Source organism: Argiope bruennichi, chromosome 8 (assembly GCF_947563725.1).
Source record: "Argiope bruennichi chromosome 8, qqArgBrue1.1, whole genome shotgun sequence".
Classification (NCBI taxonomy): domain Eukaryota; kingdom Metazoa; phylum Arthropoda; class Arachnida; order Araneae; family Araneidae; genus Argiope; species Argiope bruennichi.
In genome coordinates, this window is record NC_079158.1 from 20,631,937 (window position 1) to 20,657,586 (window position 25,650).

Below are 25,650 nucleotides of genomic sequence, written 5' to 3' on the forward strand. Positions count from 1 at the left end.
ATTAACTGTCAAAATTATTTTTGAAATTTTTGGCCTGGTAAGTGATGTATATAAGTACAAAAATCTGTGTAACAATATAATTCTATTCAAATTATGTTTTGTTTTGAAAATATTTAATATTTTTGAAAAAGGGCATCGTTATAAAATGATCAATAAAACCATTTCGATAAAAAAAAAAAAAATCTGAGTGAGTAGCAGATCGTTACTATGACCTCTAAATTACGTATTTATGTACGACATTTCATTGCAATACAAAAATATAATGCTTCAATTCTGTTCCGTTCAATTTACAGAAGAATTTCAAATTCGTTCGCTTCTTGTACACTTTCTGCTATAAACAATATTGACTGTTATATATAGACTGAAACTTAATGTCAGGAGTACCAAATATATTTTTGACGCCGAGTGGTGTACGTAAAATTCCGAAACCCGTAAATGGAGGATCGTGGCAACTAATGGATTAAATATTCACCGAAAGAACCAATCACTGACTTAAACATATTATTGTAGTTAATAAATCCATTGCAAATATATTAAAATTCATATTATTAAATATATTGGAACACTTCATCAGTTCGCCCATCTCCAGAACCAAAAAGTGTGTTTTCTTTTTCGAATTCTCGATATTTTATGACAAATATCAAATAACATGTTTTGTTTTATAGTTTAATTAAATTTCAGGTCAAAATACAAATTTCTTGGCAAATATATGAAACCATTGCAGGTATATATCTTAATTAATACAGAATAAAAAAGATTACAAATACTATTTTCCCCTCGAACAATTTTTTAAAGATGATTTTTTTCATTCTTTGTTACAAAATCAAGTAACATTCCAAATCACTCAGGATTATCTAAATGATCATTTTCTTCTTTCCAAAGCAACTTCCCAGATTCTTTCTGGTAATATCACTGGTAAGTAGCCTCAAAGAGTCCTTGCGAGAGTTCTGAGTCCCACTTCCCAGTGAGACTGAAATGGGCGGCGATTCTACCAACCTCGTCTGAAAATTTGGCTCCCTTTCCGTTGCCGGCGACGGCCACAGTGACAGTGGGCGACACTCGGTCGATATAAGGCAGGCCGGAAGGTGTGTTGCAGGTAACGCAAGTGCGCCTACTCAAACTATTGAAATTCAAGCCTGAAGAATAAGGTAATAAAACTATAGTTAATTTCTGCATTGGTTTTGATTATGTTGAAATATAATACAGGATACATCAAGAACTGTATTATAACACTTTAATAAAATAAAATTCTTTATTGTGCGTTTGTATTAAACTTAATTATAACTAACATAATCATACATGTCATGGATTTAAGAAGATCTTATTGCATGTAAGAAGTTAATTTGAGTGCGCTGTGTCAATATTTTGTGTTATGTCATTACGTTTATGTGTCATTAATGACGGAGTGTCGCACATTTGCATTGTTAATGCTAGCTCATGTGCAATTTTACAAAGAAGATTTAAGATGTGACGTTTCTAAAATTATAACTAAGAAAGTGCATTTTTTTTATTCGGTATCTTCTGGATATTCCTTGTAAATGTCATAAATGACACATGGGTTTAAAAACTTTTATGAATTATTAATGTTGTGTAAGGCTTTGCATCCAATTCGAGCCACAATTGATGCTCAACATCAGCAATATTTTCGAACTTAAAATATCACTCTAAAATGAACTTCAGACTCTTAAATGTTAAATCTATCTATATTCTCTCTCAATTCACTAGACAATAACTAGAGCATATGTCAACATGTGAAGAGCATTTTGCAGAAAATCCCTCTAAAATCGGGTTTGAAAAATTCAGGTGTGTTTATATATTTTGCTTGTTTCGTCTTTTCCGGGAAGCCCGGGACTCAACGGACAAGAACTTTGTTCCACAGATGTTCTAATTTTCTGAAATGTTGCTGGCAATTTTGCGTTTCATTCTCTACATAATATTACAAATTATAACAATGCATATAATATGAATTTAGAAAATTAACCGTTAATGAGTAACTTAATTTTAAGCATAGATTTTTTTAATTTATTTTTATTTATGTTAAATATTATTGTATTCATTAAATTATATTATACTATTAAAATAAATGTGATGAAAAATTCCATGCCATTTTTTAAAGAAAAAAATGAATTTGAAAAAGTTAGTCTGAAGTCATAATAGCGGATTGTGTCTACTTTATAGATATATAATAAGACATTTAAAAAAAAATATTATATATCTGTAAAAGAGGTAAAAAAAGATCTTACTATATATCTAAAATATTAAAAAATTATAATTACTTTAGAATTTTTTGCTTTATCTCGAAAACAAACCAAAGTAAAGAAAAAAAATTGCAACATTACGACATTTTAACATTAAATTTTGGCTGATAGATTCTAAGTGCCTGTGGAAAATTGTTTACGAGTTTAGGTAAAGATATTGACTTCTTAGAAAGTTGAAAAAGAAACAATGAAATGTATATTGTCGCGTTGATTCTCTATATCTATTAATATTGTCTATGTTTCAGCTTTTGTTTTGTTCCGAATGGCAACGGTGTTAAAAAAGATGTATATGTAGTTTGGAATTCATTAAAAGAGGTTGTGTTTACTTTTGAGAATGGCTTTGAGTTTTATATTTACGCCATAAACAAATGCCCTTTCATCCAAGAAATCGAAAGCAGAGTCTTTAATGAAAGTATCTGAATAAGAATATTATCTGATTCGATGTCAAACCGTGACATATATGGTTTACCAAGGAAGTAAAATGCAATTGTTCATAGGATTATGCGTGTTAACGAGGTGATCAGTAAATTTGATCTAAAAAATCAGTTTGTTATTTTTATTATATCTCCGAAAAATCGGGCTCTATCTAAATGACTTACCGTAGTTGTCAGATCTAATGCTGAAACTACAGAGTGGCATGCGTAGCAGTAGTAATGACTTAACTACCAATCAATAGAAGATTTGCTGGGAAAAAAAAACTACTCTATCTGATTTTCAACTTCGAAAATAATAGGCGGGTTAAAAAGAAGTACAATTTTTTGTCAGATTGACTTTTGTGATTCTGCAATAACTTAAATAAAATTTTACTACTAATTATGAGGTAAAAATCTTGAAGAAGTAACATAAGGTTTTAATTAGTTCAGTGCTCCGTAATATCCATCACCATCATTCTCACAATACATTGTAAAACAATTATTGAGAAAATTCTAAACAAGTAATAACATGGAAAAATATCTTGCGGATTTGAACTTTATTCAGAAAATTCCACTTGATTTCAAAATATAAATCTTCTATCTATCTTTGCAGGAAAAAATTGTGTACTATGTTTAGTTCTCCGTTCAATATATCTAATATATAAAATTCTCGTGTCACAGTTTTCGTTGCCATACTCCTCCGAAACGGCTTGACCGATTTTGATGAAATTTTTTGTGCTTATCCGGTATCTATGAGAATCGGCCAACATCTATTTTTCATCCCCCTAAATGTTAGGGGTAGTCAATTATTAATTAAAAACTAACTTTCCCGCCAAAAAAATCTTCCATTTTCCCACCGCCAACTTTTCCGCCAAAAAAATCTTCAATTTTCCCCAACGCCAAATGATTTAGGCTTTAGTTCTTTTTTTCTCCCAACAGTAATGAGGCTAGGGTTAAGATTTTTCGGCGGATTATTTCAAACGATTCTGTTTATTTTCTTAATGTTTTATGCATTTAAAATTAAACATTGTTAATTAATCCATGTTTCAGATTCATTCTGAAGTACTTTTGAATTAAAATAGCACAGAATAAAGGAAATTAAAAATGTCTAATCTTCATAGCGTTACCCCAACTGGCGTAGAAAAATTCACGCATTTGCGTTACGTAAAAGGCGAAGAAAATTCACGCATGCGCACTGTGTTCTGATCGTTGGCATGGCAACCATTATCAACGGACGATTTAAATTACTTTTAGGTTAGTTGTATGCTTTTGTAAGTAAATTGTATTTATGTTATATATTTTTTGTATATGCTTATAGTTTTAAGTACATCGTTTTTTAAGTAGTTTTTTTTAACCTGTTTACAATGATTTAAATTATTTTTAGGTTAGTTGCATGCTTTTGTAATTAAATTGTATTTATGTTAGTTATATATATATTTTTTATATATGCTTATAGTTTTAAGTACGTCGTTTTTTAAGTAGTTTTTTTTAACCTGTTTTCAATGATTTAAATTATTTTTAGGTTAGTTGCATGCTTTTGTAATTAAATTGTATTTATGTTAGTTATATATATATTTTTTATATATGCTTATAGTTTTAAGTACGTCGTTTTTTAAGTAGTTTTTTTTAACCTGTTTTCAATGATTTAAATTATTTTTAGGTTAGTTGCATGCTTTTGTAATTAAATTGTATTTATGTTAGTTATATATATATTTTTTATATATGCTTATAGTTTTAAGTACGTCGTTTTTTAAGTAGTTTTTTTTAACCTGTTTTCAATGATTTAAATTATTTTTAGGTTAGTTGCATGCTTTTGTAATTAAATTGTATTTATGTTAGTTATATATATATTTTTTATATATGCTTATAATTTTAAGTACGTCGTTTTTTAAGTAGTTTTTTTTAACCTGTTTTCAATGATTTAAATTATTTTTAGGTTAGTTGCATGCTTTTGTAATTAAATTGTATTTATGTTAGTTATATATATATTTTTTATATATGCTTATAGTTTTAAGTACGTCGTTTTTTAAGTAGTTTTTTTTAACCTGTTTTCAATGATTTAAATTATTTTTAGGTTAGTTGCATGCTTTTGTAATTAAATTGTATTTATGTTAGTTATATATATATTTTTTATATATGCTTATAGTTTTAAGTACGTCGTTTTTTAAGTAGTTTTTTTTAACCTGTTTACAATGATTTAAATTATTTTTAGGTTAGTTGCATGCTTTTGTAATTAAATTGTATTTATGTTAGTTATATATATATTTTTTATATATGCTTATAGTTTTAAGTACGTCGTTTTTTAAGTAGTTTTTTTTAACCTGTTTTCAATGATTTAAATTATTTTTAGGTTAGTTGCATGCTTTTGTAATTAAATTGTATTTATGTTAGTTATATATATATTTTTATATATGCTTATAGTTTTAAGTACATCGTTTTTTAAGTAGTTTTTTTAAACCTGTTTTCGACAGATTATTTTAAACGATTCATTTTATTTTCTGAGTGTTTGATGCATTTAAAATGAAACATCGTTAATGAATCGATCCATTCATGATGAATCTGAGAAAATTTTGTTGACAAATGCTTGAGATATTACATAAATTAAGAAAGATATTCTTTAGTGCCCATAAAGTTTAAACGCTCAGTGACTCTATTATCAGTAATCATATTATTAAAAAAATGCTTTGTTTCAGTAAAAAATATTGTTATATTAATTGCAGATTAATCCTTTACACTTTAATTTAAAGCATAAATTCTACGAGGGGTAACAGAAAATTAGAGAGATACATATCACGTTATGACTGAAGGCCTTTATAATATTATGAGTGAATTATATGACTATCAAAATTTGAAGTTTTAAAATATTTTGCTGAAGAATAAAATATTTTGCTGAAGAAGTTGGAATTGCATAAAATATTTAATTATTAAAATTTTAACGAACACTAAGATTGGCGAACCGGCTGGTCGCCAAAGGCGGCTAGTATTTTATATTATTATTAATAATAATATACATAGTCTATAAACTTTCAATAATATTTAATGTAAAGTACAGTAGACTCCCGATTATCCACGCCTGGCGCACTAAGTTTTTTTTTTTTTTTTTTTTTTTTTTTTTTTTTGCTTTCAAGCAAAGAAAAAATGCTTCCAAAGTAAGAAGCAAACACAAATGACTCATTTCTTCAAAAAGGTGTAGTTTTACAGTTATGCTTTTGTAATTTATAATACATTACAGTATTAAAACAGTACATATGTATTAATTTTTCTGTGTATCCTTGTCGCCTCTCGTAAGTATAAAGCACTTTTCTGTTTTCATTAACAAAATGCATTTTGTGTTAGTTTTGAGTGATATACTAAAATATTAAGCGTTAGTTAAACATTTCCTGCTATTTATTTTACGTTTTATTATACATAAAACGATTTTTCAAAGTTGGAATGACTGTTTTCTCTTTTTCTATACCCGTTTTTAGCTTTTTTTGGATTATCCGCGATTTTTGTTATCCGCGGTGGCCGCGCCACCCAATTCCGCGGATAATCGGGAGTGTACTGTATAATATTTTTATATCGCTGGAATCATAATTTTTCAGTGTTAATTTTCTTTCCTCCAGCAAATAATTTTTATCCTTCAAAGTAATCCTTTAAACTCCTGTTTTTCAAAAAAAAAAAAAAGCATTTAAATACAACTAAAGCACCTGATAACAAATTTTGAAATAATATTTATTAAACACTTATTTTTTTTATTTCCCACATTAATCTAGCAAAAAAGTACAAAAACATAAAGAATATAAAGGTGAAATAATACATTATTAAAAAAAACACTTGCCTGGTATCAAATCAATTATGAACTGAATGTATGTTTCTATCTCACTGTCGCCATCTGATAAATACCATTCACGCAACTCTTCCAAAGTTTTTAATTCATCGTCATCTTCTTGTGCACGTAACTTTCCAAATTTCAGGTAATACTGTCCTGCATTGGAAAGAATGGTTGAAAGCAGGAATTATTAATTCAAAACAATGAATTAATAGGAACTTTACACTCGGAAAGTGAGCGTCATTTGTTCACACCAGCGGGTTTGGTTTGGTTATTTTAACGTCCCGTTTGAAGCAACACTATGGCTATTTTGAGACGGACCTCGTCATTTTGAACCGCGGTCAGATGACGAGGACGACACCTGAGCTGGCACCCCCCTCTCCACACCACACCAGCGGGAGTGCTCACCCCAAAACTATTTCGCATACTCTCTAATAAAGGTGTTATCTCAGAGAACGCTTTACATGGTACTGGCGTACAATAGCTACGAAACATCAATTTTTGGCGTGAATTCAACCTTTTTACTGAACATATTGTGTGATACTTGGCGATAAATCCCTGGCATGTTGTTGATAGTATCCGAAAATCGAGTTTGTGTTTAGGGTGTGTTTTTCCAAACCGATTAAAATAAAAATTTGACACTGAATTATCATTTTAATCACAAAATCATATACTAAATTTGATATATTTAAATTATTGCAGCTTTGAGTTATCCCGTTTACATGTTTCTAAGAACAGACCGACAGACGATCAGTCCCTTTCTGGATTTGGCTCAAAATCGGATAAGTGTCTGAACTATAGATATTAATTCTGTGTATCGAATTCTATCTATCTTGCTTTCTTCATTTGGAAGTTATCGTGTTAAATTATATTCGAAGAACCGGACAAAAAGACTTCCTCTAAGCAGATTTTGTACAAAATTTGATAGAAATCTATAAATGTGTTATAAAGACTGCATACCAAATTTTATCCGTCTAGATCAAAGCGTTTTTGAGTTACTTTTGTCACAGAAAAACAGACAGACAGGCGGACTTTTCCCAAAAATGCTTTTTTCGAACTCAGGGAGGTCTAAAACGTGGAGATTCGTCAAAATCTCGAATTCGAATTTTTTGACGATCACGACATTTTCTCTATGCTACATATATGAGAAAGTAAAAAGTAATAAATTAAATTATGCATAAAGTGTTTAACAAATTTAACCTTCCATTGGGCGCAACTAATCAGTGAGATGAAGTCACGAAAAAAAGTGTTTTGGAACAATTTCATGATTTGTTCAAATTTATCAATAAAAATAGCAAAGAAAAATTAAAATGTTATCTAAAAGCCTAAATATACTCAAATGTAAGTGAAAAGTTCTTTTTGATATGTTTTTTTAACATACATTCAAAAATTGCCTTAATTGAGTACATTAATCTCTTATATGAATTGCGCCCGATCGTGTTAGGATTTGCATTGCGCCCGACGGAAGATTAATACGCTGGCTGCCGGCATAGCGCATCTTCCCCGTGATCTGGGCGTCCTGGGCTCGAGTTCCGGCTCGGGCATGGTTGTTCTTCATCTGTTCTATCGGTGAGATGTGAGGATGTGCCCCCCTGTAAAAAGGGGCTGTGCAAGCGAATGTGATGTGTGAGTAGCAAAATCGTACTCTCGGCCCTAGTTGGCGCTACTAAAACAAGAGACCTCCATCTCGGCTTAAAATCACTGACTTCGAATCATCGGACTTGTCCATGGCAAGTGCTATCAGAAACAACAACAATACGTTGGCTGCCATTATACACAGTTCCATCTCAAATTTTCTATCTAATTAGAATACTCTTCTTCACTACAATGAAGAGATAGCAAGGGAAAAGTCATCTAATTTGGTAGAAGTGAGATCATGTTTGACCGCCGGCTCCATTATCTAAATAGATCCCGTGACAATTACAAAGAATAGGTCATTCAATTAGATGGGGAGGAAAGTCGCATATCAGGCAGCCAACGTTTTAATCTATTTTCAGTCATAAAAATTGTAAACTTGAGGTTAAATTTTTAAAATATTTAAAATTATAATATTTTTATATTTTTTATATTTCGAAACTAAATATATTTATTTAGTTTATTGTAAATAGTTTTGATACATTTTATATTTAGAAACTAAAATCAATGAATCGTAAGAAAATGTTATTTACTTTTAGAAAAACTCCAAGCTAAATAAATTCCAAAAACGAATTAAATTATCTTTTAAAAAGACTAGGTCTAAAGTATAATGGAAATTTTTTTTAAAGTACTCAGAAGTAAATAATTGTTTTTTACCATAATTTTACATCAAAGATAAATTATTAATTTAAAGAAATAGAAAAATCTAAAGATAATTAAGCTTCTATTTTAAAAAAATTAGCATCTTCAAACGATGTTTTATTTTAAATGCCCATTTCTTGAAGTTACTTTGTTTATCTTATATTCTGTTATTCATAGGAGTTCGAGATTATCAAATTTATAAAAACCCGACAAACAAAGCTTTTGAGATAGATAAAACCCAAATGATTATTATGCTCAATAGACCTTAAACTTACAGAAACCAAGTAGAAAAAATGAGAAATTGCCTTCGAAAATACCCTTTGTTTACTTGATGAGCAACAACCGAAGTTCTTTGTTTTTCACCTTCCCCGAAATATATACCTGCAAAATTGTAAACAAGTTTCTCTGACATATTTGGCAGAAACAAAAATTTATTTACCGTTGCGACCTAAACCTCAATATGCTGCATATATATCCAGAAATATAGCAAATTAATCCTTAAAAAATCAAAAACAGATTAATTAAACTTGTAAAAGAAACGAATGAAAAATAAAATTAAACAAAATCTAAAAAATCTAATACTAATGCCATCATCCTGGCCTAGGATGATGGCATTAGCTTGTATTCTCCGTGATCTGGTCGTCCTGGGTTCGGGCATGGTTGTTCTTTGCCCTATGTTCTATCTGTGAGGTGTGTGAAAGAGCCCCCTTGTAAAAATGGGTTGTGCAAGCGAGTGTGTAAGTGTTATCTTCATATGAGCTAGAAGTCAGACTTCTGTCTTCGGGTGCTCAGGGGCTTTTACCACAACCACCGATAGACAGGTGGTTGTGTATTTACCCTCAGAAGCTACTGCACAAACTCAGCTCGGATCTCTGACTTACACTCAGCGGGCTTGTCTATGACAAGTGCCATAAGAAACAGCAACAATACTAATTTTTGTTTTTTCTTGACAACTTTTATATCAATGTGGATGGTTCAAACTCCATTTTCTTACTTATGATAATATTTTCATATATACACTAGAGTATTAAATTAAATTTCTTCCATAATGGAGCATCCACGTAAGGAGGAGAAAAATAACTCCATCATTAATCACTCTGAATCAGTTTTAGTTGATGTAATGCATAGAAGTAATGCGGGTTTACAATCGGCCAGTTATAAGACGGCCAGTAGACAGCGCATGCGTAGAAAGGTTGATCATCAATCCATTTATAATAATAAATGCAAATGGATTGATGATCAACTTTTTCTTGGTTTACTGCATTTTGATTAGAGTTAAAACTTTTCAAGTTGCACATTAAAAATGCTGAGTAATTAATTAATTTATGGTTATCTTTGTTTTGGAGGTAACATTTAAACTTATATCATATCTGAATTAATTATTTGCTGAAGTTATTAACTCAAAATATGAAACTGAAAGATTAACTTCCATTTTCAATGTATAATCGTCCGATTTTATGTCCCTCCATCAAAAAAAAAAAAAAAAAAAAAACTTTATACTAAAAAGGTAACAAAACTGCTGGTTAATATAACCAGGTTCATATTTTATATAAAACATGAAATTGTGCAAAGTGTTTTAATTGACATACAATTTAGAATTGAAATATCTTTTGAGTCGTTGAATTTTGATTTTCGAAGCTAGAAGCTGCGGGCTTAGTCGTCGTGACTTTTCCCTAATGGACAGATTTAAGCGGAAAATAAAACTCTTTTCAGAAAGAGAGCTTTTTTTTTTTGTCTGATTAAATTGAACCCACTTTTATGAGATTGTTGATACAGCTCTCAGCCATGATGAGCACTTCTCTAAGTTTTATGTCATAATTTTAGATGTTTGTGAAAATAAACAATAGGAGAACAAATCTTTGGTCATCTTTGAAACAAATCGGTGCAAAAGTAGCCAAACTAAGTCAATAAAATTGCCAGATACAGATTCAAGGTTGTTGTTTTTTAATTGAAAATGAATCGATTGTCAAATGTTTAAAACTAATAAAATCTTGCGTCATCTTTTTTTTTTTTTTTTTTTTTTGCAAACCAAATTTTTCACATACCGTAAAAGCTAAGATAATTATTAGGATATTATAAGGCGATAATTCTAGCTCCACATTTCCTGATAATGTCTTAAATATATTTTGCAGATTGAAGATCATTTCTATAAAAGCAGTGTTCTATTCTAACTGCGTCAATATCAGTTTATAATAAGAAAGAAAATATACGACCGTGGATTGAATTTGATGCTTCAGAAAACATTGAAAAAGAGTGACAGTGTCTTTAGATAATTTCCTCTTGTATCCTCCCTCGTTGTATGTATTTGTCGCGGTACCTAGTGATAATCTAAGAAGTTGTTTCATTCTGCGGTACAGCGAGACTAATAGCCGCCCAGGGTATAATACAATTTTTTCACATTCAGTTGTTATCACTCCTTTAACGCATAAAGGGGGTGCCTCGGAACACAATATTATTTAATCATCATTCATGATATTTTATTTTAAAACATAATAGAAGCACGTTCATGTTTTGTTTCGATAGCGAAAGAAAAGAATTGTCACCATCCGGTCACAACTCTACTGGTTTCAGCTGGAAGTTTCAGGTAAATTAAAACTCATTTCGACCTTTTCTTTAATTAATTCAAAAAGTGTCACTGAAAATGAAGGATAATCACCATCTGGATATTTGATGGGCGGTAAAATGTACGCTCCGTTATTGTTGTCTCTCACGGATATCATAGATGGCATGGAGCTGGAAAAAAAAGAATTTATTGATATGTTTTCTTTTCATAGAGATGCACCGAAGACAGTTTTAACTACCCTTTGTCGACAATAATGAAATGGCCTAACACCTGGATAATGCCAATGAGAGAATCATACAGAGCAAATATTATATACTCGTACAAAACAAAACTAACAACACACTGACTGCCGCATTACGCGCCTGAGCATTATAGATAATATGTAATTGTACCAAACAATATATCTTATTAAATGATCACTTCTCTACTATAGTTAAGTAATAACAAAGAAGAGGGCATCTAACTAGATAAGTAACCCGAATACCAGGTGTGAGTCGTGTCAGTGAATGCGTTAATTGTATGATGCATACACTGAACACTTATTGAAAAAGCTATTTTGAGTCACTCTTTCAATTCATGCATCATTTATCAATGTAAATCAAAGCTACATATATAACATGATTTTCAAAACCCGTTATTTATTTTGAAACACCCTGTACAAATGTTACATGGTTTTAACTAATTTAGAAACTCCCTCATGCCTATAACATTGTAATCACCGAGGAAAAAAAGCCAAACTACTTCATCGGCGTCAACGTCTTAGGCCATCTAACTAACTTAACAAAAATTTTAACTATTTTCGAATTTTTACCTTAATCTTTGCACCTCATCTTCTGGAAGTTTAAATAACACCACAGTTTCTTTCAGACGTTTCACTACTAGTGGTTTCAGGACGCTCATGTTCTTCAAGTTGACGAAGCCTCCAGTCGCTATCAACAATCGTTTAGCTTTTATTTCCCCTTTCGACTCTGTTTCGACCTGAATAGGAAGCCAAAAGGACGTCAGATTTGTAGATAAACAATAATCAACTGAAAGAAATATATACTTATGTGCCTCCAGTCTCCCACACAAATGGGTATCTAACTTTTACTAACTTTTCTTATATATGTTGTTATGTTTCCTCCCCCTAACTTTTCATTTGTGGGGGGGGGTGATGCATCGACTATTTTCAAGTGTCTGTCTAGATAAATTTCCATTAGTTTGTATCGTAAAAGAGACTTATTTTGACAATTATTCATGAAGTTGAACCCTCCGTTCGAGGCGAACAACGCCTTTGAATATATTTTTGTTTCTCTTTGAAACCAGATGACAATGATTCTATGCCCTTTAAGGTATCTTTATAAATTTTCGAAAAGTGGAAATAAATACATTCGCGGAAGATCGAGGAACATAATCTTATTTCTTGGATGCACAGTCGCAAAGCTTCTTTTTATTATTATTATCATTACAAAGTATAAGAATATATATATAAACGCTTTTAACTTGACACATGAAATTGGATGTATGGACTTAAGACTAAATTTATATTCTTTGTAAAATTTTGAATGAAATCTATTAGCAGGAAGTCTGTCTGTTTGACCATTCGATTATAAATGAAGTCTATAACTACATGACACAAAGAATAAGTAAATAAAATTCGGAACACAAATTTATCAACTAGAATATAGATATCAAATTTTTAATGAAATTCGTCAAACGGTTGACCGTTCTGCCGATCTAAGTTCTCGCATTCATGTAAACGCAATTACTTAAATCAATAAAATTTGGTATGTAATCTTGTGACTACAACTGCAGTTTTATATCAATCGATCGGGGGAAAAAAAAGACATTCAAAATATATATTTTCTAGATTCAGTAAAAATTCTATAATCACACCAAAGACACAAATTTCGTAACTATTGCTCGCCAATCCATGCAAGATATTCGCAATTTTACATAAGTTCCAAAATTTTATGCGGAGGAAGTGGAACAAAGTGTTTATAGGATAATATGCGAGTAAATGTCGGGATGACCACTCCCGCTGATTTTTTTTTATATGTTTCAGTTTACATAGTACCGTAAATATTTAATACAAAATGAATTACACGTAGTTGATGAATTTTCTTAAGAAATTTTGTATGACCATCCAGTATCGATGCGATTTTAGTTCTTTTATATATATATATATATATACTCACGATGACTTAGGTAAAATAAAATACTTGCGATGAAAACAATTGCCTGAAATCTGGGATGTGCTTTTACAAAATTATAGGAACAAAATAATACATGCAAAAATAAATATATTTTTTTAAAAAAAATAAAAGTTTAAAATAATATATATATAAAAGAGAGTATGTGATCTGAGGATTGTTGTGCACGATAAGAGGTAATCATAGCCTGCCCGAAGGCACACGGAATAATCTGAATGACCCGAAGCTGCGACAACATAGGAGGGAACAAAGATTGAGTTCTAAGTGCCATCACCGGCCACTGTACAATCTCTCCAGTAGGAAGTACGTACCATCATCGGTAAAGGATAACTGACCCCATACCGGAAGTTTCACATCCCCGTGTTTGAAGTGCGCCCACGTAAGTGACCCAATATAAGGCAAGTTACAATCGCATCTATCGAAGGTCTAAATGCTTTCAAACAAAATAACTTTCATCGCAGATTTTCCAGTATTTTAAAACCTTACAGACAAATATTTATAAAATTCATATGATTCAACTCTATCTGAGTTTACCGAAATTCGAATCAGAATCGATTTCGGATATTAATTAAGTCTGTTCCCAATGTGAAGTTTTAAAATTTTATGCGGAAAAACTATTATGAAAATACTACTTACTGTTAATTTGAAAAGAAATAAAAATTCATCTTTTGTAATTTACTTACATAGGTATAAGAATTAGAGTAATTTCAAAAAAGAACTAGAGTAATCACAACATCAGGTTAGGAACATAAATCATTGCTTGTGATTTCAGTTCATTTAATGTTGTTAATGAAATCAATAATTAATGTAATTAATAATTCAGTTAAATAATGTGAGCCATCGACGACATCAAAATTTTTAATTAGCCATATAGAATTAAAAATATTTGTCGTTAAGTTGTATAATTTTTATATGCAATAAAAAAAACTGTTTAACCTTGTTTTTAATAAAAAATTACCAAATAACTTTTTATTAATTATAATTTTTTAAGCACGCCGAAATAGTTTTGATAATTGCAGAAAATTATTTTACTCGCCTTTAAGTTCTTCAAAAAATATATTTTAATATATTCAAACTAAAAGTATAAAACCTTTGTCAAACTTTTCGAAATAAAAAAAATAAAAAAAAATTAAAAAAAAATAGTGGTTTCATTTTTTAAAATACATTTTAATGAAAAAGTAATAGCAAAAAAAAAAAATTATCTTGAAATCTGTATTATAGTTTTTAAATATTCCGTTTCAATAGACATCTCAATATTCGCTTTCAACAATTCGTAAAAATAATAATAAATTAATTTATAAGAAAGCAAATACCACATGAATTCCATCACTTTGTGTTTCCATACCGCAGACGACACTCTCAATAATGTGACACCCTTGTAGATGAGCCACCCTCTTTTGGGCTGCTACTAAATTCCTGGGGCTGATGTGACCTCCGACCGCATCGTCCAGCAATGCAACTTCGTCGCTTTCCAGCTTCAGATACGGATACCTTAACAGAAAAATAAGACAAGATACTTAACTCTAAAAAAAAAAATTTCAAACAAAATAGTTATCAAAAATATTCAAAATTTATACGAAAATTTTATTTAATTATTATTCAGAAAAATCAATAAGGTGCTGCATCTAATTACAATATGTATAAAAATTTTAAGAAATGATGAAAAATCTAATATTATTCCAATTTTATATGTGTGTGTGTGTGTGTGTGTATGTGTGTGTCTTAGTTTAAATCAAATCCTAATTAATTTCCAAATTTTTAATCTTAATTTAGCACATATCTTCATGCTAAAATGTTCTCTTTTTCCTGATCCAATCCCCACGTTTTTATTTAATTGATGCTACATGCCCTCTATAAAAGTTCTTACTTCTACATTTTCTCGCTCTCTAAATAAAGGAATAAAAATTCTTAATGCTTAGCACATTCTTTTAAAGATACCTAGATTCCCCTATCTTGCCAAAGAAATCTGTATCAAAATCTCATTGTAAAAACCATTGAATGGAGAATTTCGCTCTTTTTTGCCCCTCTGCTCTTGTGTCGCGATGTAGACTGATGTATTTCACACCAAATATTCTTGTACATAAATTATGCCTCCCGGGATGGAATAAATCGAAGTTAAAAATTCAAATCTCTTCTCTTCGGCCACGCAACTGCTTAAAATAAGTGTTTACATTTAGTTATACACTTTCAATATATATATATATATATATATATATATATATATATAAGCACATAATTTTTTAATCAGAAGACAGTTTCGAAGACAGGGAAGAGACTTCCGATTTCTTGACGTCATTTTATTTCATCTCGGAGAAGCACGCATTGTGTACAAGCGCACACACACAACACAAAACGACACAGAAATAAATGAGGAAAAAGCTCTTGAACGTTTTATCCCTGGTCTTATATAACATGAGATATTGATAGGGGAAAATATTTCTCCATAGTGCTTATATACGATGAGATTTCGATAGGAATTTTCGCTACACGCGCCGATGAGGCAAGGGAAACACAGGGATCTTTTAAAAAGAATTTGTCACGTCAGCGGTATTTTGTCTCTTCACTCAAAGTGTGGGAAAGTGAGGCTTTTAGCCGATTCAGCAATTTTACAAAGTTTCTCTTGAATTAATTAAATAGAGAAAGTGGATTTGGATCAGGAAATAAGAGAATATTTTAGAATGAAGTTACTATGGGTTAAATTAAAATAAAACCTTGAAAATTAATTAAATTGAAATTAGAATTTAAAATATCATATATATACATATATAATTTAAATCATAATTAATTTCTTAGTTTTTATTTGTTTTTATTTTAATCTAGCCCATATTAACTTCATTCTAAAATTATCTCTTATTTCTTGACCAAATCCCTTCTTTTTTTATTTAATTATCTTTCTACGTGCTCTAGAAAACTGATGATTTCTGCATTTCCCGCACTCAGAGCAAACAGATAAAAATCCCTAATGCTTACAACATTCTTTCAAAGATACTTAAGATTCCCTTGCTTAAATCGACAAGTGGAAAAAAAAATCCATTTCAGAATCTCATAGTAAAATCATTGAAATTATAATTTTAAAAGTTTCTTCTTTTCAGCTATGCATCTACTAAATAAATATATAAACACGCACCATTTCAGCAGGAATTTCCATAATCTCTTTTACACTTATTGACGATGAAATTCTTGGTGCGTAAGTTGCAGCGACTATAGAAATGGTAATGAGAAGTTATTTTTTCTTGCCAAAGGGTATCTTTTTATTGTTGTTGTTGTTTATCAACACTCACCTCCTTTTAAATGTCTCTTCGTTTCCCTCCATTTTCACGAGAGGCACTTTGTACACAGCGCTACTCGCGATGCAAGCCCGGATGAATTTGTCGTTCCTCGGTCCCGTGAAGAGACAGCCGACAGGTTCATAAAAGTTGATTCCTGTGAGGAACGAAGAGTGTGAACTTCTACACACACTTTAATAACTAGGAGGATAACCTGTCTTCCCAAAATTTTCTCATATACTCCTTAATAAAGATGATTTTGTGTTTTAAACGCGGTTTTTTCCCCAACCAGATGAAACCAAAAAATCACACAAAACTACAATTACCATCACAAAATTATGTACCAAATTTGGTACATTTAAGTCATTTAATAGATTTAAGTTATCGTGTTTATTTGTTTAAAAAAGCATAGATCGACAGACGTTCGACTCCTTGTTGGTTTTGGTCCAAAATTTGATATGTCTATATTATATGGATGTTATCTATTTGGCTGTCTTTGTTTTGAAGTTATGATGTAAACTTATATTCGAACAGCCGGACAGACATACTTCCTCTGAATAAATTGCTCAAAATTTGATGGAAACCTACGAATTTGAAGCAAAAACCATATACTAAATTTGATTCATCTAACTTAAATCATTTTTTATTTATCCTTGTCACAAACAAACAGACAGACATTTTCCAAAAATGTGCCGGCGTCCTGGTATAGAGGTAGCACGTCTTCCCCGTGATCTGGGCGTCCTGGTTTCGAGTCCCGGTATGGGCATGGTTGTTCTTCCGTTGTTCTATCTGTGAGATGTGTGAATGTGCCCTCCTGTAAAAAGGGGTTGTGCAAGCGAATGAGTGATGCATGAGTAGCTAAGTCGTACTCTTGGCCCTAGTTGACGCTACTGTGGTGAATTGCATATAAGCCAGCAACAGCGCTTCTACCCGAACAGCTGTTTTGGCAAAATCGGATCGTTACTGGACTGCTAACCAAAAGGTCCCTGGTTCTATCCTCACGCGTCCCATACCTCTTCATTGGTGACCTCGGACGCTGAACCTTCAACCTTCGTACAGCTGTTGTGGCGCCATCTACCCGCAACTAAAGTCGCCAGACTCACTTGGCGCATCAGCACCCACAAAACGCTCGCCATAACGCTTGGCGCTATTCAAAATAGGGTACAGGCCCATTAAGACAATAGCTACTAAATATATCACCACTCAACGCCATATCGTTCGACTCACTGGAGGGAGAGTACTGCGGTGAATTGCATATAAGCTAGTAACAGCGCTTTTGGCAAAATCGGATCGTTACTGGACTGCTAACCAAAAGGTCCCTGGTTCTATCGTCACGCGTCCTTCACCTCCTCACTACTATAAAAACAAGAGACGCTCCCCCACCGGCTTAAAATCGCTGTCTTCGTAACAGCGGGCTTGTCCATGGCAAGTGCCACAAGAAACAACAACAACCAAAAATGTATTTTACGAATTCAGAAAGATCTAAAACGTGGAAATTCGTCAAAATCTCAAGATCGAATTTTTTGACCATTGCAATATTTTCTCTATACTTCGTATACGGGAAAGTATAAAGTAAAAAAGAATGTAAATTAGTTTTCTGTAGAATGAATCAGAATGAGAGGGCAAAACTATAAGTTATCTTTTTGTACATGACAGCAAACTTTTTTATATGTTGAGGAATCTATATAAGTAGGTACGCATGAACGCAAAAAAAAATTTTTAAGGGCACAAACATAAACACAAGATATAAAAGGAAACGTAAATTGGTAAAAATAAAACCATACAGTGGTTTTACAAAAACTCAAAACTATGTCCATCAAAATTAAGATATGACTGACAACATCAATGGAATAATGGCTATGTAAGCAACTATTTGCCTATTAAAAAATGTCTCTGAAACGAATGCCGAGCTTACACTTACCCAGTTAAAAGACGACCAGTAGACAGTGCAGTCTTGTAAAAAGCAATATAATATGCCGCTGTGTTGTATTTTTTCTTACTGCGCGCGTTTCTAGAATCTGGCGGGTTTTTTTTTTTTTGGCGTGAAAAATTGATAACTTATAGATTAATTCCGACATTATTTGCTCTTTGTTCTTTCTAATGTTGTTTTTTTTCATTTTATTTGGCATTTTTCTATAATTTTCCAAATTTAGGTATGTTGACCTTTTTTTTTTTTTTACCATGTTTCCTTGTATAAATATCCATCATTTTAATACGTTACGCGGTGAAAAATAACAAAAAATAGCAATTTATAGCCAAGTATGGAATGCCTGAATCTATCTTTGAAATTGTGGCAAACATAAATCGGTCCCTTTCTACGCATGCGCTGCCTATTGGCAATCTTATAACTGGTCAAGTGTAAACCCGGCATAATAGCTATATTTGTCAGCAAAATATTTGTAATTTCTTCTCTAAAGTTAAAATATGTTAAAAAATTTACTATTGTTTACAATTGCAATAATATAATAGATAATTGATTCTTAGGGCCAATGAAAATGAACTAGTAATATTTTTATGAATAAGATATGCATTAGACAAATAGTACAGTTTTTAAAAAAATTTCCAATTACCCTATATTTTTCGGTTTTTATCGAAGCTTATGATTGTTTAGCGGAATTGCGATGCGCGAGGATAAAACCTGGCACCTTGTGGTTCGCAGCCCAGTAACATGACCACAATACAAAAGCAATTGCTCGTGCAGCGTAGTTGTTAATTGGCTAAAATGCTATTCACCACAATTGCATCATTTCTTTGCTACTGTATTTAATTGATGGCATCAGTCTTTTGTATAAAATAAAACAAAATCTTGAAAGATGTATTTTCATTCATCAATTTTCCAATAATAATAATAAATTAGAAAAACCTGATAGTTTCTCCAGCTCCCTATATCTGGATATGGAGTGTTGTGACAGGACTTCGCAAGCAGGTGCATCATCCAGAATGCGAGTAATGCGGCCTTCGTCGTAGTGGGCTCCAAAAATGTCACGTTTTTGGAGTTCCTCTGGCTGCAAAGAGAGATTCAACTAAGTTTTATCATTTGGAAGTCTGCTTTTAAATTTAGTACACAAATTTCATAATATACTATACCAATCGATTGTGTGAAAAATGTGAAATTATGAATCTAGACCCTAATTTAAGTTGTTTACATCATTTTTCTCGATATAAAACAATAAATTTAGAAGTGGAGCTTAGCTTTTTGCTTTGTCTTAAATAAAGAGAATGAATATACTGTTTATATTAACGCTCTGTTTTAAAGCAAAACTAGGGCTATTTTGGGACGGACTTCGTAATTTTGAACGGTTGTCAAATGACGAGGACGAATATGAGGTGGAATCTCCCCCCCCTCCAAACTTCCACACCATACCAGCGGGAGGACGTTTGACCTCGATGGATTTAACGTTCACCTGACCCGCTTACACGGCGGTTCTTCGGTAGAATCCGGTCTCGAACCTGAAACCCTCCGGTATCGAGCCAATGAATGTCACCGTGGCCAATGAATGTATTTTAATCGTTAAAAATTTGAACTCAAAATATTGGCGAATCTCCAAGCTTCAGAGTTCCTTGAGTCAGCAAAGCACATTTTTCGAATTATGTCTGTCTGTCTGTGACGCAATAGTTCAAAACCGCTTTGAGTCTGATGGATGAAATTTAGTACATAATTTCTACTCCATATTTATAGATGATTATCGTATTTTAAACGAAATCTATTCATATGAAGTATATCTGTCTATTTGAAAATAAGTGAACTTGATTACTACAAATATTAGGATCGAAATGGAAAAAAAAAAAATTTGGTAGATAATTTTAGCATCGAAAGTGTATCACAATCTGAATAAATCTGTCGATGGGTTGTCCGTCTGTGTGTCTGTATCTTCCGATGCATGTAAATACAATAAGTCAAAAACGCATTGATTTAGATGAGGGAAATTTGGTATATAATTTTGTGACAAAAACTGGAGTTTTGTGCCACATTTAGGTTTTGATCAAAGGAGGGGGAAAAAAAACCCTTCGACAAACACTTTTGGCATTTCTGATATTTTTGTGTTAACTGTATTCAAGCGATTAATCGCCAAAAATGACACGCTAATAGGTTCTTTTGTAATTATTATCCGCCAGTCGTAAGCTGTTAATAATAAACAAGTACATTTATTGAAGAGTATGCGAGAAAGTTTCGAGGAGACCATTCTAGCTGGTTAGTTTGAAATTAACAGTTAATTAATTTATGATAGTAAGAGGGGGAAAAAATCTCTTTAAATTGAGAGCATAATAATGCTCGATGAGGGCATACAAGAATTCGTGCTCCGCTAAGATAAATACTTCAACAATGGTCGCAAGCAAGTATGTTGAAACATAATCTAAGTAGTGTACTTTAGCAATTGCAATAAGGCAATAAAAGTATTTTTCTGATAGTGGTTTCCATTTTCTAATACTATAACGGAACTTAGCTTCTGGACACCTCTTGTATATTATTAGCAGATTTGAAACTTTCCCAGTAGATAAAAGTATTTCAATTTCGTACCTGATCTAAGCTGATCAGAAATTAATATCTTCTCAATCAAATGGGAAAATATTCATTCTTTACTTTTGTTCCCTTCAGAACTTAGTTTATTAACACATTTATTTATTTAGTTAGTTCTGGAGCATAAGATAATTAAGTATCGATATAATTCTACTATTTCGGGTCAGAATGCCCAGAGGTTTTGCTAGTCTTGATGCGCAATAGTTATGCCATTGGACTAAGGTTACGAAAAAATGAAATCTCAAAATGTTCTTTTAAAAGCAGAAAAGCTAGTGAAAACACCGGAAAGTGTCTACTTTTTCTTGCTTTTCAAATAATTAAAAGATAAGATTTGTATTTATGCATCGAGGAAGGTATCCTTCCTTTCTCTCTCGAGAGCAACTAATACAGCCATTAGACATGGACTGAAACAGAATGAAAAAGGATTATAACGATTTACACCATGATTGGATTTTACGCACGATGAACACGAAATTTTAATAGCACTGTTAATATCTGTACAACATATATATACATGTAATATAATTTGGCAGAGGCGTGGCTTAAAAAAAGATATCTTTAGAATAAACTTCAAATTATTTTTCATTGGGAAGGCATAATTTGTACACTGGGAGAAGTAATGATAAAAAGACCCATCTGTTTAAATAGCGACGCAAAAAAAAAAAAAAAAAAAAAAGTGACTGAAATTTTCCCCTTGGTGATTGCACTAAGACATTCTTTCAGAGATTTCTTTGACAGATATTGACTTAAGAAAGGGAATCTTAGGTATCTTTGAAAGGAATGCGTAGGTATCAAGGATTTTTATCCCTTCACTTGGAACATGAGAAACGGAAATTATTAATTATAATGTTAAAAATAATTAAATAAAAAATAGAATTTGGATCAGGAAATGAGAGAAAAATTCTAGAACAAAGTAATATAGCCTAATTTAAGATAAAAATAAGGGAAATTAATTTAAATTTAAATAAAATTAAGTATATATATATATATACCATCCTTATGGATAAAAGGGAAACAATGAAAATGCCAACTTACCGTTGGTTCGGCTGGTCCTACCAAGCACACTTTGATGCTCGGATTGGCTGACGCGTGCCTTGCAGCCGCGCTTCCGAACATTCCAGCACCAATGACACACAAATCATAAACCTCCACAGCCATTTTTGAGACCTAAGATTAAAAAATAAAGGTTGGGGGAGGGGAATTTGAATTTGTCTCAAACCAATACTTGATTGCAGGTGTAAAATGTACAAGTGTTTGTTTGCTAGTGAAAATTTTTACAGTCGATTTTCTTACTATTATTATCCGTCTCTACCAAATAATTGGTCCATATTGAATATTACTTGCGTTTAAATTCTATCAAACTCTTATGCATATTTTAATGCTTATAATTCCCTCAAAAAAGTATCTTTAAGTATCAAATCGTAAGAGACATTAAAACCGTATTATTTCAATAATCATTACCCCTGCTTTATTTAGTGAGTTCATGACCCTTTCAGAACCGAATCAAATCCCATGCCCTCATAATACTGTTAAGAACATAGCCTCAATGCTAATCAGTTTTCTAACTGCATGTTGTTTTTTGCGGTATTGTAACTTCACATTCTTATTCTTTATGTAAATTGGGCAGTAATAAACAGGATAATAAATTAGAAAAGAAAATCTGTTGCACCAAAAAGTTTTAAAATATCATAGCTTCTTGAAAAATAAGACTCGACGAAAAGATTTTTAAAAACGTCAATAGCAAATATTTCCTCATAATTTATTAATAATTTTGAAACAATGATTTATAAATTAAAGCAAACATTTAGACGACAAAAATAACACTCGTCGAAAAGAGTTTTAAAAACTCCGAAAAATAATGTTATTTTTTATAATTTATTAATTATTCTTAAACAATCATTCATAAATTAAAACGAACATTTAGTTTTAGTAATTTAATATAAATATAGAGAGGAATAATAGAATTCTGAAATAATAGAAATTCTGAAATTCTTTCTTACGAAAATATTTCAGAATTCTTATTTGCAATTTTTAATCTTGATTTCGAACTAACCAAAAGAAAATCGAATTGTAAAACGATATTTTAACACTATGTTAATATTAAATTCAAAAAACCAAAATTAATAAAATTTAATTGTAGTACAGATGTAGTACAATAATATAGATACAAGAGCAAACTACGACTTACTTTACTATCGTTTCGTTCTTTAATTCAAACACATCCCAAAACAATTGATTGGTCAGAAATCTTGCAACGAATAGTAATCTCAAATTAATTATCAGAAAAGTCTGCTATTTTTTTTACAGTGATATTTTTGTGATAAGAATGTCATATGATTGACAGTTGAAATAACAATAGTAATGCAATTGTAAATTATAGATATTTTGCTAGTTGTTTCCACAGAAATAAAGCGAATTGGATAGTTACTTACTATTCCAATTGTATTCAACTTGAATTTATATTTTAAAAAATGTACATTTTCATTTTGTAATATGATCAGATATTTAATGTTTTAATGTCAGTCGGATTGAAGTGTATATTTATCGAAGATAATGCAAGAATTTATGAAGACCTTATACTAAATTTTAGATAGAACTGCGTTAATTGGAAATTACTGACGAATAACTATAAATGTTATGAGATGAAATGAAAAAATTGCGCAAAAATAAAATCGGTATTGTTGAAAAGATGAAATTTTTTAATTTTATGATGATGTAAATTGTGTTCAAAACAACTTCCTCTGTAGTTTCTGTGGAAAAAGACAAAATAGTAGTTAATTGTTCATAGCCTGAAACGGCTGCTGTCTTCGAACATGTTTCATTTACTCGCAAGGGCTTTGTCTTGCTTGCATTGCGGTGATTGACTTACGCCTACTTTTATTCCATGAAAATATGGTAAAAAGATATGCAGTGAAATAAAATAAAAAAATGACAAACAAAAATAGTACAGTAGTTCAAAGTTAAAATTAATTAAAATGTATTAAATCGTTTTTAAAAAATGAATAACAATTGCAAGAAATAGTGTGCAGAAATAAAATTGATTTCAATGAAATGATAAAATTTTAAATTTTAAGTATTTATTAAAATATTTCTTGTAAAATAAATTACAAAATTATAACAGGAAAAAAAAAGCAAAATTTCCATTGATTTCTAATGAGTTTATTATTTAATTAATTTTTTTGCATTTTCAAAACTTGACAATATTTGTTATCTTGACTTAAAGAATAAATGCACTAAGTTTGGTTGAAATTGGCTGACTCAGTCGTTTAGGAGGAATGGAGCTACATAATATAAATAAAAGTTATTCAGGCTAAAATCATTCTAAATCGCTCGGCAAACACGATTGCATGCACTTGCAGCGGCCAAACAGGCGATAAATGACTGTTTGTTTCGCCAACTGGCGATAAGCATCAATCATACCTTTGGAGATGAACTTTGCTCTCGAACGGATACGAGTGATTCACTTCCTGCCTTCGCCGGCTTGCTTAGAACTTCTGTCTCGTGCTGGTCGATGGAATTACGGCCAATGTATCATATTCTATATTTGTTAATTTAATTTGTAATTAAAATTTATTTTTGTTATTTACATGGCTGGCAGTTTTTATTAAGTAAAATGTTTTAATACTTTAATTTAAAGTAAATTTGGCAATGCGTGTTAAACCACGCACCAAACACTTTTATTTAAGTAGATGGTGTTTATAAATACAATACAATCCCGAATATCCGGCCTAATGTGGCGAAAATGCAGGCTAGACAACAACAACAAAAAAAAAAAAAAAAAAAAAAAAAAAACCCAAATAGGTCGGAATTCTATGAACTCATTTGTCGGTCTACCAATACCAGAAGACAAAGTTTTTATACCAAAATTCACTGTTATAATACGTATTTTATAAGTAAGATAAAGGATAAAACTTACGTTAAGCCTCACTCCGACGACCTGTGCCCGCCTTGGGGCTGGCATAATTTGCCCTTTCTTGTAGTTTTCCGGGGTTCTTTGATGTTTGTTCATTTTACCGACACTTTGCAGGAAGCTCTGAACCGACGTCCACAGGCGGGGGTGGTCATACAATGGGTCAGTTGGCAGATTTATGACCAAATTCAAAAGACTACAAGTCGTCGGAACGCGGCTTTATTGAGTACTAAGGCCTCCATTTATCCTACTCCAAGCCACGTAGAATGTGAACGCGTCCTCGGCCAAGTGAATCATAGAAACGTGTCGAGTTAAAATAGAAGGCTCTCTATTGGTATATATATTTATATACAGTAGACTCCCGATTATCCGCGCCTGCTGCACTAAGTTTTTTTTTTTTTTTTCTTTTTGCTTCCAAGCAAAGAGAAAATGCTTCCAAAG

The 25,650-nt window shown here is 31.4% G+C and overlaps 1 protein-coding gene across 1 annotated transcript; it reads right to left on the minus strand.

Moving 5' to 3' along the window:
• Nucleotides 1-687: 687 nt before the first annotated feature.
• On the minus strand, nt 688-23,559 carry LOC129980531 (monomeric sarcosine oxidase-like). The gene is made up of 9 exons (XM_056090872.1): nt 23,488-23,559; nt 22,335-22,466; nt 19,644-19,785; nt 16,796-16,937; nt 14,828-15,005; nt 12,134-12,300; nt 11,416-11,492; nt 6,492-6,638; nt 688-1,136 (listed from the first exon to the last, which is right to left on the minus strand). The coding sequence occupies exons 2-9, from the start codon at nt 22,455-22,457 to the stop codon at nt 910-912; spliced, it is 1,203 nt and encodes a 400-aa protein (XP_055946847.1). The 5' UTR covers nt 22,458-22,466; nt 23,488-23,559; the 3' UTR covers nt 688-909.
• Between the last annotated feature and the right edge of the window lie 2,091 nt (nt 23,560-25,650).

Bases quoted from the DNA above. Each gene is read 5' to 3' on its own strand.
- LOC129980531 (XM_056090872.1), bottom strand. From the start codon at position 22,457: ATGGCTGTGGAGGTTTATGATTTGTGTGTCATTGGTGCTGGAATGTTC. The intron at 15,006-16,795 runs GTGAGTGTTGAT...TTTTCTGTTAAG, and splicing joins GAAGAGACATTTAAAAGGAG to GTATCCGTATCTGAAGCTGG. The intron at 1,137-6,491 runs GCAAGTGTTTTT...CTTATTCTTCAG, and splicing joins CATAATTGATTTGATACCAG to GCTTGAATTTCAATAGTTTG.